Source organism: Capricornis sumatraensis, chromosome 17, assembly GCF_032405125.1.
Source record: "Capricornis sumatraensis isolate serow.1 chromosome 17, serow.2, whole genome shotgun sequence".
NCBI lineage: Eukaryota > Metazoa > Chordata > Mammalia > Artiodactyla > Bovidae > Capricornis > Capricornis sumatraensis.
Window position 1 is genome coordinate 70,924,837 of NC_091085.1, and position 13,880 is coordinate 70,938,716.

Consider the following 13,880-nt stretch of genomic DNA (forward strand, 5'->3'; position numbering starts at 1 on the left):
GGGTGTTCTGCATTGTAGGCAGATGCTTTACCATCTGAGCCAAATCCCCTAGGGCAGGTCAATTCTATGTTGTTTACTGTCGAATACTCCATGCGGGGCACTTGATAAGTGCTCAATAAATATTTCATAAACGAATGAATGAACGAACAAACGAATTTATGCAGACCCCTCCTCGAGGTTCAAGGCGCAGGGACGAGCATGTTTTTATTTTCTGTCTCTATGCCTGCTTGCTCCGCGCATTCCAAGCTGCGCGGCCACGGAACCTCAGTTTCCCCGGCCTGCGCAGAGGAGGGGCCTCTTGGGGAGGACTTGCTCGCCGTCGGGCGCGCCCCCGCTTGGCGGGCTGGAGCGGGAGCGCGCGTCGGGTGCGCGCGAGGGATGTGACTGGCTGGCCTGGGCCTCCCGCCGCCCCTCGGGCTTCCCGCGCCGCGCACGCGCACGCGCGCCCCGCGAGGGCCACGCCCCCCGCCCGCGCTCAGGCCCGGCGCGCGCCGGCGCGGGGGGCGGGGGCGGCGGCGGCGGACGCCGACGGGGAGGGGCGGGCCCGGCCCCGCTCGGCCCGGCCGCCCGCGCGCGGCTCCTGGAGCGCCCCGGGCCCGGCCCGGGCGGCGGCGGCGGCTTTAGCCGGAGGCCTCAGCGGCGCCCGGGCGCCGTACCGCGCCGCAGCCATGGCCCTGGTGACCCTGCAGCGCTCGCCCACGCCCAGCGCCGCCTCCTCCTCCGCCAGCAACAGCGAGGTGAGCCCCGGGCCCGCGGCCCTGGCCCGGCCGAGCAGCCGCCGCGCGAGGCCTGGGCCGCGAGTGCGGGGCGCGGGGCGCCGGGGGCTGCGCCGGGACAGCTTTGAGGGGTCCTCGGGCCTGCGGGGACCCCGCTGGACGACCCCCTGGGTTGCCGGCCTGGGGTGACTGCAGTGAGACTGTGCAGTGCCGGTGTACCCCCATCTGGGGTTGACTCTGTGTGTGTGACCCCTATTTGGGGGTGACTGTGCATGAGACGTTGTGTGTGACCCCCGTCGGGGGTGACTGTGTGTAAGTGTGACCCCCGTCTGGGGTTGACTCTGTGTGTGTGTGTCAGTCCTGTGTGGGGGGTGACTGTGTGTAAGTGTGACCCCCGTCTGGGGTTGACTCTGTGTGTGTGTGAGTCCTGTGTGGGGGGTGACTGTGTGTAAGTGTGACCCCCGTCTAGGGGGTGACTAAATGTGTGATACTGCCCCCTCGCCCCATCAGGGGTGACTCTGCAGGGTACTTGTCCTGAGACTGAAACTCCTGATTGGGTAGACTGCGTGAGATGCCGGTTCTGAGATTCCGGACCTTGTGTGTCTCTTCCTGTGTGTCCCGGCCTGTCCCCTGGGGGCCGTGCCTGTGTAGTGCTGGGGGGAGAAGCCGCAGGGGTGCCCCGTGAAGGTGTGAAATTGTTTCTGTAGTGCACGCCCCTGGCTGTGGGTGTGAGTGGCAGTCCCTTGTCACTGTCTGACAGTGAGCTCAGGGTGCTGGGTGACAGTGTCTTAGGTCTCTGTGTGCAGCTCAATCTGGGCTCTTCCTGTCCCTGATATCGCCCCAGGCTGGCTGTTTATGTGCAGCTGGCTGTATGGCTGAGGCCGATTCTGGGGTTCCTGTGATCGCCCCCGTGCTTTGGGGGGCTGAATGTGCCTCTCTGAGCAGTGCGGGTTTCTCTGGGTCTGCCTGTGACCCGGCCTGGCTCCTTGCCCTGGAGTCCCTGGGGAATTCGTCCTCTGAGCGCACAGCTGGGCTGGACTGAGCTCGGCTGGGCCTCGGGCCTCTGAGCAGGAGAACTAGTTAGGGCCTTGGGTCTAAACTCAGCATCGGTGGCCAGGCTGAGTGTTGACCCGTAGACACCGCAGCTGGAGGAGGAGACGGGAACTGTTTATAGAGAAGGGAGAGGAGGCTGCTGGGGGAGGGCCCTGCAGGCAGGCCCAGGAAGTGACCCCGCCAGCATCTGGGCAAGTCAGGCCCCTTCTCCCTGGGGGAAGTTGACTGATAACACTGATAACGTTTGTGTGTGTCTGTGAGAGAAGAGGACCTGTTTGGGGTTTAACAGCCCTGCCTGTCGGGCCGGCTTCTGGTGGGCAGCTCTTCAGCCTGTTTCTTTGGGACTGGCAGGAACATTTCTCAACCTGGCTGCAGGTTTGAACCTCACAGCCCTGGCCCTCTCAAGGAGAGGCCGTTCATGAGTTATCTTGCCTGCAGACAGAAGGTTCTAACAACCCCTGCTCTGCACGGCAGCCAGTGGCCTGCAGCTGGGAAGTGAGTGCGGCAGCTTCTCACTTCCCCGCAGAGACATCTGTTCCCTTACATCATTTCTACTACTGCTGTCTTGCAGTTTACAAAGTACTCCTCTGCACTTAATTTCATGGTCCCTTCTCAAAAACAAAGGGTGAATAAATCAGCTCCAGGAAGAGGTTATTCGGACAGCCTATCAAACCTGAACGTGGAGTGAAAGTGAAAGTCGCTCAGTCCCGTCGCACTCTTTGCAACCCCATGGGCTATACTGTCCGTGAAATTCTCCAGGCCAGAATACCGGAGTGGTGGGTGAAAAGTGAAAGTGAAGTCACTCAGTTGTGTCCAACTCTTTGTGACCCCATGGACTGTAGCCTACCAGGCTCCTCCCTCCATGGGATTCTCCAGGCAAGAGTACTGGCGTAGGTAGCCATTTCCTTCTCCACAGGATCTTCCCGACCGAAGGATTGAACCCCGGTCTCCCGCATTCCAGGCATTTAACCTTTGAGCCACCAGGGAGTGGTGGGTTGCCTATCCCTTCTCCAGCAGATCTTTCCAACCCAGGGATCAAACCCAGGTCTCTCACATTTCGGATTCTTTACCAGCTGAGCCACCAGGGAAGCCTAAGAATACTGGAGTGGGCTATCCCTTCTCCAGTGGATCATCACGACCTAGGAACCGAACCGGGGTCTCCCGCATTGCAGGCAGATTCTTTACCAACTGAGCTATCAGGGAAGCCTGTCAAGCCTAGGCCTCTGATTCTAAACCCCACCTTCCTTGTGTTACTTTGCATCCAGTCTACTTCTGCTCTAAACACGTTAAAAAAAATTTTTTTTTGACTGTGTTGGGTCTTTGCTGCCCCAAGGCACGTGGGATTTCAGTTCCTTAACCAGGGATCGAACCCTCCTCCCCTGCATTGGAAGGCAGATTCTTACCCACTGGACCACCAGGGAAGTTACCACATGTAAAATTTTTTATTATTATTATTTTTAACCAAGATGGAATTCACATACCATAAATCCGCCATTTTAAACTGTACAATTCAGTGGTTTTTAGTACATGCCCAAGGTTGACCAGCCATCACCACAGATTCCAGAACGTTTTCATCACCCCCAAAAGAAACCTCACAGCCCTTAGCCATCACCCACAGCCTCCCTCCCACCAACCCCTGCCCTGCCCTGCCCTGCCCTCACCAAACTGTAGGCAACCACTAATGTTCTTTCTGTTTCTACGAATTTGGCCTGTTCTGGGCATTTCATGTAAGTGGAGTCTTACACTGTGTGGCCGTTTGTGTCGGGTCGGTTTCCCTCAGCCTCATGTTTTCGGGACTCATCCACGTTGCAGCGTGAGGCAGGACCTCGTTCCTTTTTATGGCTGAGTAATATTCTATTGTATGGATGTGCATTGTGTTGGACCTGGGGGTTGTTCTCACTGAGTATATTTTCACTTTCACTTTCTGGGCTTCCCTGGTGGCTCAGCCTGCAATCCTTGGGTCGGGAAGATCCCCTGGAAAAGGAAGTGGCTACCCTCTCCAGTGTTCTTGCCTGGGAAATCCCGTAGGCAGAGGAGTCTAGCAGGCTACAGTCCATGGGGTCGCAAAGAGTCAGACACAGTTGAGCAGCTAGCACTTTTTTCTTTTCGATATTCTACTGTATGGTGGTACCTTTTGTTGGACCTTGGGATTGCTTCCACTGAGCATATTTTAAATTACTATAGAGAAAGCATTATTTTCACCAAGTGCCAGTGACCTCCGAAATAATAAAACTCAGACAGCTCTTCCTTACCTTGAGTAAATCAGCAGCATTAGTGGCTCCAGGAGCTGGCAGAGGCTGGGGTGTTCCCCAGAAGGTGAGGCATCTTCCAGGTTGGGTGAGGCATGAAGATGGCAGGGAGGACGGGCGAGGGCAGCGTGCGTGCCATCTCTGAGCCTCTGGTCTGACCTTCCTCTGGTTACTTCCCCTCTCTGGGCCTCAGCTCATCCGAAAGTTCCTGCTTCCCTCTCTCGTGTGTTCCTTGGCATAGGTAGCTTCCTTCTCTGGAATAATTGATCTCTCGTTGCCTTTCGTCCCAAGACCGTCAGAGAGGGAGCAAGAATTAAGTGATTTTGCATCCCACCTCTTCCACTTCCTTACTCAAAACGCGCATCCTTCATTGAGTCAGACACGCTCAGGTCACTTCTTTGCTTCCCCAACCCGTGGTCCTGCCCGGCATGGGAACTAAGGGAAGTCAGCCCAACCCGCAGAGCAGTGCTTCCCTCTTTTTGGTTTTGTTCCTTTCCGCTCCATCTTTATCTCACTTACATCATTTTACCGTGAACCTTGTCTCATTCTTTTGTGAGAACAGGCAGAGAGCCCAAGAAGAGATAAAGCAGTAGCTTTCACGAACTGTGATTTTTGACCACCATTCAAGGTGACTGATTTTCACGGGTGGATCTCCAGTCGCTTTGGGGAGGGGAGTATCGGATCAGGGTTTTTCAACCTCAGCATTGCCGACGTTGGGGCCAGAAAACCCGTGTTGCAGGGGGCCTGTCTTGTGTGTTGCGGCAGGTATAGCAGCACCCTGACCGCTACCCACTAGATGCCACTAGCATCCTCCCAAAAAAGGCTCCGGCCTTGCCTGGCATCCCCCGCCAAGAGCAGTGGTCCCCAGTTGAGCACCACTGGGTTAGACCCAACAGTCTCTTCCGAGTTTGTTCCTGTGGTCGTGTGAGTTGTTTCGTGTTATTGTTTCACTTCGGTGGCCCTGTGGTCAGCAGCGCCGTCCCCGGTGTTTCCACTTCTCCTTCAGCATGGGGAGGGGAGCATGAGAATGAACTGATGCTCTCTGCCTCTGCCCAGTGCAATACGTACATGATCTTATTATGGCGTGGGGATTCCAGGACCCTGTGCCAGGCTCATTCATTGGTGAAATTGCCACCTGCGGTGTGTGTCCCTGGCTGCCCGGAGCCCTCCACACATGACCTCTGTACCCTTTTCCCACCACTGCTAGCTTCTGTCTGGTTTCTGTCCTCAGTCAACCTTGCATCTCTCCCAGCCATCGCTGCTTTCCAGGTTTCTCTCTTTCCCATTCAATGGGCCCTTCTGTGTAACGTACTAAACATGCCAACTCCCAGTGGTGGAAAGTTGTTGGGGTTTGAGTTTTCTCCTTGAAAGAAAAAGAAAAGAAAAATTACAGTTGGGGCTTAAATCATGGTTACTTTTGGAGCCTTTAACCCTCCTGGTCTTGTAACCTTTAGAAGATATTAAATATCCCTTTCTTTCATGTCTGGAAATACACTAAGAGCCTAGGAAGTTTTATATTAAACATGAAAGCCTTTTTGAGAACCTACCAAAAGCTTTGACACCCACTGACAGCCTGATCCTGGCTATCTTCTGTTAAGAAAGACTTGCCTGGAATGGTGGTGGTGGTGGTTGTTTCTTAAACTTGTGTGTTGTGGCTTAAAATGGTGTTGATCATTTGTGATTACCAGAGGGTGGGGATTGAGGTGAGGGGGAAGTGGATAAAGGCAATCAAAAGACATAAACTTCCAATTATAAGTAATAATAAACTTCCAAAAATAAGTAATACAGACACAGTATACCACATGATAAGTAAAATTAACCCTGCTGTATATTGTATTTGAAAGCTAGTAAGGGAGTAAATCGTAAGAGTCATCAAAAAAAAAAAAAAAATGGTGTTGATCACTCAGCTGTTGCTTAGACTGAGGAAGGAAACAGAGCCTCCTGAAACATCACCCCCTTCCCCGGTGATCCAGCGGTTGAAGACTCTGCGCTTCCAGTGCAGAGGACAGGGTGCGATTCCTGGTTGGGGAGCTAAAATCCCACATGCCTGCGTGTCCAAATAAACAAATAAAATTTTAAAGAAAGAAAAACTGGATGAGCTCCGAAGCAGCACTGGAAAAGGGAGCGCTCAGGGCGGAACGAATGTGTGGAGTACCTGGGCTGGCTAGGAGCACTGCGTTAGCAGGCACCCATCTGCGATGCCTTGGAAGGCCAGCGGGAAAGCTCCAGGAAACCTGAACATTCCTCCACAGGAATTCTTCAGGGGAACAGCAGAGCAGGACTGGCCTGGGAAGGGAGCGGTGTTTGGAAGGAGCCAGGTTTCCCGCACATCTGGGCCTTTTGCAGACGCCAGAGCAAAAAATGTGAGCCTTGTGTCCGAGGCTCATTGATAGCGGCGTCTGGGCTGTGACCTTCTCTTCCTTTCTCCGCAGTTGGAGGCCGGCAGTGATGAAGATCGCAAGTTAAACCACAGGTAAGCAGGCTTCACGTTTTCACCCTGGAGTCTTTCTTCCAAGCAGGTAAGAAACACTCTTGTGCCTTTCCAAAAGGGAGAACCCTGGAGAAAGACTACACCAGCTTTTCAGTAGGAGGAGGGCTTTACAGATGAACAGATATTTAACTGTAAACAGCTTTGATAATTATGGAACATTCAGAGAAGAAGAAAAATAATTGCCAGTATTCCACCACCCTGGTTTTGCCTTAATGAGTATCTTTACAAACTTCCTTCCAGGTTTTACCTCTGCTTTAAAGAAAGTAATCATTCTAATGTGTTTTCACTTTTCCATCCTGCTTTTGGGAGGGTATTCCTTTTGAGGTAAGTACATTGCTGATTCGAAACAGACATTCAGCCCCTCAGTTTATTAATTCAGGATGTGTGTGTGTGCACCCGTGAGCATGTGCCTGTTGAGAGGTTTCTCAAGCTTGTAGTCCTCAGTTGCTATATTCCCAAGTAGACACCAGAAGTATAGTTGTTTTTCTTTGCCAAAAATTGGGTGTTGTATTGGCTTGCAGAAGCTTTAGTACTTATTATATAATGCATTCTTCTGTTCCAATGACCTGGTTTTAAACGCTGGCTCTTAAGAGTTTAAAAAAGTAAACAGCTAGATTAAGAGAAAAAAAAAAAAGAAACTGCACCGAATTTCAAGAATACTGTTCTTTTATTATTGTCTATTTCATCTTGGGAAGGGGAGGAGAATTAACTGGAAGAGGACAGAAGTGTTGAGAAACAAGGGTCCGCCATTCATTGCCGAGAGCAGGCTTTCCTCCTGGGTAAATGCTCACACAGGAGTGGTGGAGCTCCGCCCTGCCTGTCTGTGAAGTTTCCTGTGTGTTTGAGGGAAGGAGGCACCCTGGTTTCTGAAATTCACGTGTGCAGGAAAATAATTGTGTTAGTACAGTGGCCAGGTCCTCGTTTTCACGTTACGCTGGAGGGATGACCAGGCGCTGAGACACATCTCCTTCAAACTGGGAGTTCTCATTGCTGAGTCTCGAAGGCTGGAATCAACCGGATTCCCAAGTGGGGGCAGTCACGGGCCGTGTTGTGAATCAGCCGGTGGAGGCTGGGAGGGGAGTGGAGGTCTACTCCGGAGACTGTTGGGGCAGGGAGATCGGGGCAGAGGGCCTGCGAAGCGCCCTGCGCCCCCAGCTTATCTCCAGCCCTTCCCTGGACTTGGACTCTCTTCTCCCCCTCAAGTTGGTCCCTTTCTTCCAGGGCTCTTCCCCAGGAGGTGGCACTTCGGTGGTCTTTGTGGCAAAGAACTATTTTGTTTTTTACTTGCCCTTCCTGCGCTGACAACATAGCACTTTGAATTGTTTCCATTAATAAAGAACTTGTAGCTAGCAATGATAGGAAAACGTGTATGTGCTGCTGGCCAATAAAAGGCCCCGTTCTTTGCACCGTTCGGAGCTGAAGAGGGCCATTCAGAGGGAAGTAAAGGCAGCTCTCTGTGGGGCCACATCTCGTCCTCACAGCAACCCCAGGAGGAGGGGGTATTCCCACCCTCTACCCCTCAAGTCGCAGGTTGCGTTCCAAGTGGGGCCTCTATTGTCCGTAACATTTGAATTTGTCATAGGACTCCACCTTTCCAGGGAACAGTTTCGTGATTCAGTTGGACACCAGTGTTGCAGGTCAGGGATGCGGACTTGCTGAGGTCGCCCAGGTGGTTAGAGGCAGCATCAGGGCTGGAACCCAGGACCCCTGCTGACTTGTGACGGTGCCTCCCAGGAGGTCAGATCACCCTGGTGACCCCGGTGAGTCCCTCTTCGCTGCTCTCAGCGAGTCCCCAAGGCCATCGTGAGTCCTGGGAGACCCAGGCTGGCTCTGGGTCTGATGCCTGACCTGGGCTCTGATCCCGTCCTCACAAGCCTCCCCTTTCTTCTGCTCTTCACTCACCTTGACATTCAGGCCCCGTTTCAGGCAGAGGACAAAGTCCTGCTGTGTAGCCCTCTGAGCCCAACGAGAGAAGTGCTGAGGTCCCCGTGTAAGCGGCGTGACCGCAGCTCATTGGCATCTGCGTGGGGATTTGCGTTTCCAGACCTCTGCTCTCTGAGCTTCTCCTCGAGGCAAAAATGTGTGGAATGGCTGGTCATTCTTTACTCTCTGGGGGGAGGAGAGTTGGAGCGAGGAGATATCTCTTTGCTTCACATTCATCCTGAAGTTAATCTGACCTGATTTGGTGTCTAAAGGGTGCTGGGGTGGGAGAGAATCTGGGGCCCCTCAGGGTCGTCCTGTTGCCTCGCCCCTTTGTCTACCCTTAATGGACAGCTTCATCTTGCCGATCCTCCAAGAAGTGATCTTGGACCCAAAGTGTAGCCAGTGAACTGCTGAATTCGTGGGTCAGATCTTTCTCACCCTGCCCTCTTCCCCACCCCTTCCCCCGCTGGGAGCACCATGGTCAGGCCCCTGTACCTCCCCTGTTCACTGAGGGGCCGCCCATCAACCCATCCTTGGACCTCAGTTTATCATCCAGCTGTCAGAGGGCTGGCAGTCTGGACGCGCCCCCAGCTTCATCCTCCTGGTCCACACAGCCTTTTTTGCCTTCAGCCTCACCGCTGGCCTCTCCTTGCACAGACGTGCTGTTTTTCAGTTCTGCCGCTGCTCCCTGAGCAGGCTCCTTCTCTAAGCCAGTTTCTTTTCCAGTTGGCTGCAGTCCTCACGGCCAGCTCTGCGTGCTTCCCCGCAAACCTCTGTGGCTTCCCTTTCCTCAGCAGGTGACTCCTGGTTTCTTTCTGGGCCAGGTACCGCACCTGCCTTCCCTGGGCAAGTACCTATGTTTTTGTCTCATCCCTAACTGTTGGGGCTTCCCTTAGTGACAGGGCCTTAGTGCTCCGCCTGCACGTAGCACTTCAGGAATTTTCAACATATTAACTTGGTTTTGATTCTGCAGTAAATTGCATTCATGTACAAGAAAGACATTTCGAGGAAAGATGATGGGGTTCGGAGCCTGGCTCCTGCACTAGTAGAGAAGCCCACACGCCTCTAGGAATTGTCTCTGTAGGTCTCTGTCCTTGCATTGGTAAAACAGAGAAAGCGCTGGCCTTTCAGGGTTGACCAGTAGTTTGTACGGAGCTCCCTGCCCAGAGCCAGGTCCACGATGGACAGTGGCTGTGATCGGTCTTCAGAGGATGGTGTTCCATCAGTGTTAGTTTCACAGGCCAGCAGTAGAGAGTCAGACTCCCTGCAGGCGCCGGGCTCACTGCGCGGATGCCCAGTGACTCGGACCGGGGACCAGCCTGCATCGATCGCTCAGCTGGTGACGTCCCCATCCGATGGGAACAGGAGCGCACCTCTTGCAGAATCTTGACTATCACCCAGTCGGTTTCTCCGAAGGCCTGGGGCCCGTCTGGGGAGCTGCTGTCTGCCCACGCAGAGGGAAGCTGAGGGACCCAGAGCCTGCACTGAGCCCTTGCTCCCCCTCTGCCCTGCCTGCTCTCTGTGCAGCCTGCTGCCGGCCTCCGGCAATCCCCTCTGGGAAGCTGCGCTGTTCAGACTGTGGGAACCGGTGAGCAGATGGCTCTGCCACAGCAGCCCCTGGCTCCCTCGCCATCCTGGGAGCTGCCTCGGTCTGGCAGGAGACTCAAGTGGTTGTGTGCCAGGCAGGGCCCCGGGGAGGGAATAGGGTTGTGTTGTTTCCAGACGGTGGATCTGGAGTGAATGTTTTGCTGCTTTTTTTTTTTTTCTAAATCCAGCGTTTCCAAGTCAAGCACGTGAACTGATCATCAGAGTTCTTTTAATTTCTTTTCTTGCTTGCCCCAGCAAATACTTGGGCCAGAGCAGCAGGATTTTGTCTTCTCTCTTTTACCCAGTTTTAGTGGGAAACTGAACTCCCGTGCACCCGCCTTTCCCTCGCTCCTCTCCCCATTTCGGAAATCCCCAGAGGACCCCGATCTCTGTGTAACCTTCTGTGTAACCTTCTCTCCCTTCTCGTGGGTGAGTCAGGATGGGGTGTGTCCCATCACTCTGCAGACCCCGCCTCCCGTCTTTCAGAACCTCTTCTTCAATGCCTATCTACCCTTGGAGCTTCCTCTGACTTCCTCGATGGTTTCTCAGCCTGGACTTTGACTGTCCCTGTTGAGAGTCAAGTCTGTCTGGTTAAGTCCTGCCCAGATGTGTTGTGCTTCTGCCACGTCCAGGCTCTGTGTAGGAGGCTGCCATATCAGTGATCTACTGCTGTGTAACAAGCCACCCCAGTCACACTCAGCAGTCAAAACGGCACACAGGTTTACTCCTCAGCTCGCATGAGCCAGGAACCCTTGACGTGATTGAGTTGGATCTTCTGCTCGGGGTCCCACATGGCTTCAAGCAAGGTGTTGACCAGGGCTGGGGTTGCATCTGTGCCTTGGGTCCTCTTCCAGGTTCACACTGATTCTTGGTAGAATGCATTCTCTTGTGGCTATAGACATGGCTGGCAGCTTCTTCAAGGCCTGCAGGAGAGTCTGCTGCCATCCAGGAATGCCATCAGGAGAGAGATGATTGCCTTTGCCGTCAGTTATAAACTAATTAAGGGAGCAGCTCTCCCATCCTGGTCCCTGGTCCCAGCACACACTCAGCACAGGGTGCTTGCCCGGGTTCTTCCTGGGTAGAATCTGCCCAGAAGTCTCAAGCCACGGGAGTTCTCGAGATGCTCCAGTCTAGCAGAGAGAAAGATGCATAAACAAGTGGCTTTCTGTTCAGTGTTGCAGACATGGTAGGGTGTGTCACGTAGAGGCGATGCTGGCTAGTGGGAAGGGGCCAGGAGCCCCAGGGAGCCGGCAGGGTTCGACCACCTGCCAGAGACCGTCCTGTTCTCGCAGCTCCGTGCCCGCACGCCCCTTCACCCCTGAAGACCTCAGTCTTCCTCCCTTCCAGCCTGAACCCCAGGGCCCCACTGTGAGCGGTGTGCCCTGTCCCGTGACCTCCCTGACTGTGGGGCCCTGCCGTGAGTGGTGTGCCCTGTCCCGTGACCTCCCTGACTGTGAGCTCGAGTGAGACTGGTATTTGATGTCCCTTCCCAAGCAGTGGGTCGCCTGGGTGGGCACCAGGGGTGGGGGGTGTGTGCACGTCAAGGCTCCCATTCACAAGGGGCCTGTAGGTGCTGGGAACTTGGGCAGCTCGTCTCATTTCTGTCACCCCCATGAGATGCCGGCCTCATTGTAGGAAACCGCAGCTCCCTGGGGCCGGAGACAGGGTTTAGATTCTGGTGGCTGTGATCAGAAACCTGCGTCCCTTCCTGTCCCCTCCCTCACAGCTTTACTAGCAGCCGCCTCCCACCCCCCACCCCACCTTGAAACACTGGGGATGCACACACTTGGAACAAGTGAAGAGTTAATTTGATTCTGTTGGAATGTAATTAACATTACTAAGGTTAACTTAAAATGAGTTTTGCTCAGAGTCTAGTAGGTTTCATTAAACGTTTGAAATAGCAGTGCTCAGACTTCTAAAGCGTGCCTCGAGGCCCTTGTCTCATTTTCCCGTGCACTTAGCACGCCAGGGAGACGTGTGCACCGGTGAAGGTGCGTGTGAGCCCTTTCTTCATAGTGGTACCCACGATCACCCTGTGGTAAACAGGGTGTTTACCTGCTAAAATGGGTTACCTGCCTTGTAGCCTTTAGGCCAGTTACTAAATGTCTCTGGCCCCCACCGCCTCCTCTGTTAAGTGAGGTGAGATTAGATAACAGCTCCCAAACCCAGGAATAAGCATCTTCAGGCCCACCAGTTTAGTTCTGTGTCACCGTGGTGCAGCTTCTAACCATCCTCTGTAGCTTTGTAATAGCGCATCCAGAGTTTCTTCTTTATTCTCAGGCTGAGAACAAGGTCAGCTGTATTTGGGGAGGTAAGGGGGGCCATCTCGCTGAGTCACCCTGAGATGGTGAGAACTGGTGTGGCCTCTGAGAGGAAGTGGACCCTCTGCTTGGACCCACTTCCCCCTTAATGCGCTTTGCCCTGGGAGCAGGGCCACGTCCTTGGTGGTGACTGCCTGGGCAGAAGGGACTCCCGCCTTCAGAGGTCATCTTGGCATATGTTGTGCTGCCGTGAGACACTCTAGATTTGGGCAGCTTATTGGGAACATTCTTAAGACTAAGAGGGGGCCCACCAGAGTCTTTCTGCTTTGAGGAAGGCTACAGGAAGAAAACAGGATTAATCAAAATAGGATTAATCTGGGTTGGGAGGTGCCACTCCCAGGGGCATGCCAAGTGATGGGGCGGGGGGTGGGGGGTGGGGGATAAGACCAAGAGTCTGGCCTGCGAGGCTTCCACATTGGATCATGGAAAGCCTTGGAGAGGGTTCGCGCTCCCGCAGTGGAGATGGTGTGTGTTGATGAGAGCGCCTTGCCAGGAGCCCGCCCTGCAGTGTTGGGCAAGAACCAGGGATATATGACTGCCGTGTAAATTACACAGTCATGTTCCTGGCTGTGCTTGGCTGGGGCGGGGCCTCTGGGCCAGGTCTGTACACCCCCACCCAACCCCATGTGTGACTGTGACCTCAGGCCAGCCCTCCTGCCCTCCCTGAAACAGGAAGAATCCTCCTGGGCTTCAGGGAGCTTCTGTGAGGCTGAGAGGGTGTCCTATATATTGTGTTATGTGTGGTCCTTGTCTGACAATGGGACACCGTTATTTTCACTGATGCTGGGAAGCGACAGTCCCTTCTGCTGCCTTCCTGACCTACTTACCCCCACCCCCCCGCCCCAGAGGCGTTCTAGATCAAAACCCCAAAAGGTCAACCTAGTCGAGCCCAAGGGAAAGCAGCAGCCGCTGCCGGACCTGCCTTCCTCCAAGTCACATGGAGCCTGGCACCAGGTTTCTGTCCGCAGAGCATCACTTCTTGTGTGCCTTTGTTTATTTTTACAATTAAAAGAATTTTTTTTTCCTTGAGCGGCAACTTTGTGGCAACTTTTGAAGCTGTTTTTTTATTTTTAAGATTTTGTTTCAAAGAAGGCCCAGAGGCCCAGCCTTAGGAAATGCCCTGGGGGCCTCCGTGCACTGGCAAAAGTGACCCCCACATGCTTGCTTGCCGAGCTTTGGGACCTGCTGGGGAGGGGACTGTTGATGTGGTTTGGAGGGAGCCGGGCCTGCTGCCACCTCCGGAGATCGCTCATCCCTTCTCCCCAAACTTCCAAGCCCACGGTTCTGTGCCGTGTGTGAAGCCGGTGGAAGTTGGGAGTAATCTGTTCAGGTCTGCAGTGGAGACCGCTGAGCCCCACGGCGAGCGAGCTTCCTCAGGAGCCCACTTGCCAAGCCCGGGCGCCCCGTGTGGGCCCCGCACGCCGGGTGGGGGGAGGAGTATATCGTGAAACGACCTGGTAACGGAGGCGCTTTTTATCTAAGAGTGGTTTGCCTTATCAAGTCAGCCCAAGTATATTTGGTGCCTGTGTATGTTTTGGGT

The 13,880-nt window shown here is 54.1% G+C and overlaps 1 protein-coding gene across 1 annotated transcript in view; it reads left to right on the forward strand.

The window, feature by feature from the left end:
• Positions 1–668: 668 nt before the first annotated feature.
• The window catches only part of SSH1 (slingshot protein phosphatase 1), a 51,544-nt gene continuing 38,332 nt past the window's right edge, over positions 669–13,880 (forward strand). The window contains exons 1-2 of the mRNA XM_068990181.1: positions 669–737; positions 6,451–6,491. Of these exons, the coding sequence (XP_068846282.1) occupies positions 669–737; positions 6,451–6,491 (110 nt within the window). The remainder of the gene's footprint in view (positions 738–6,450; positions 6,492–13,880) is intronic.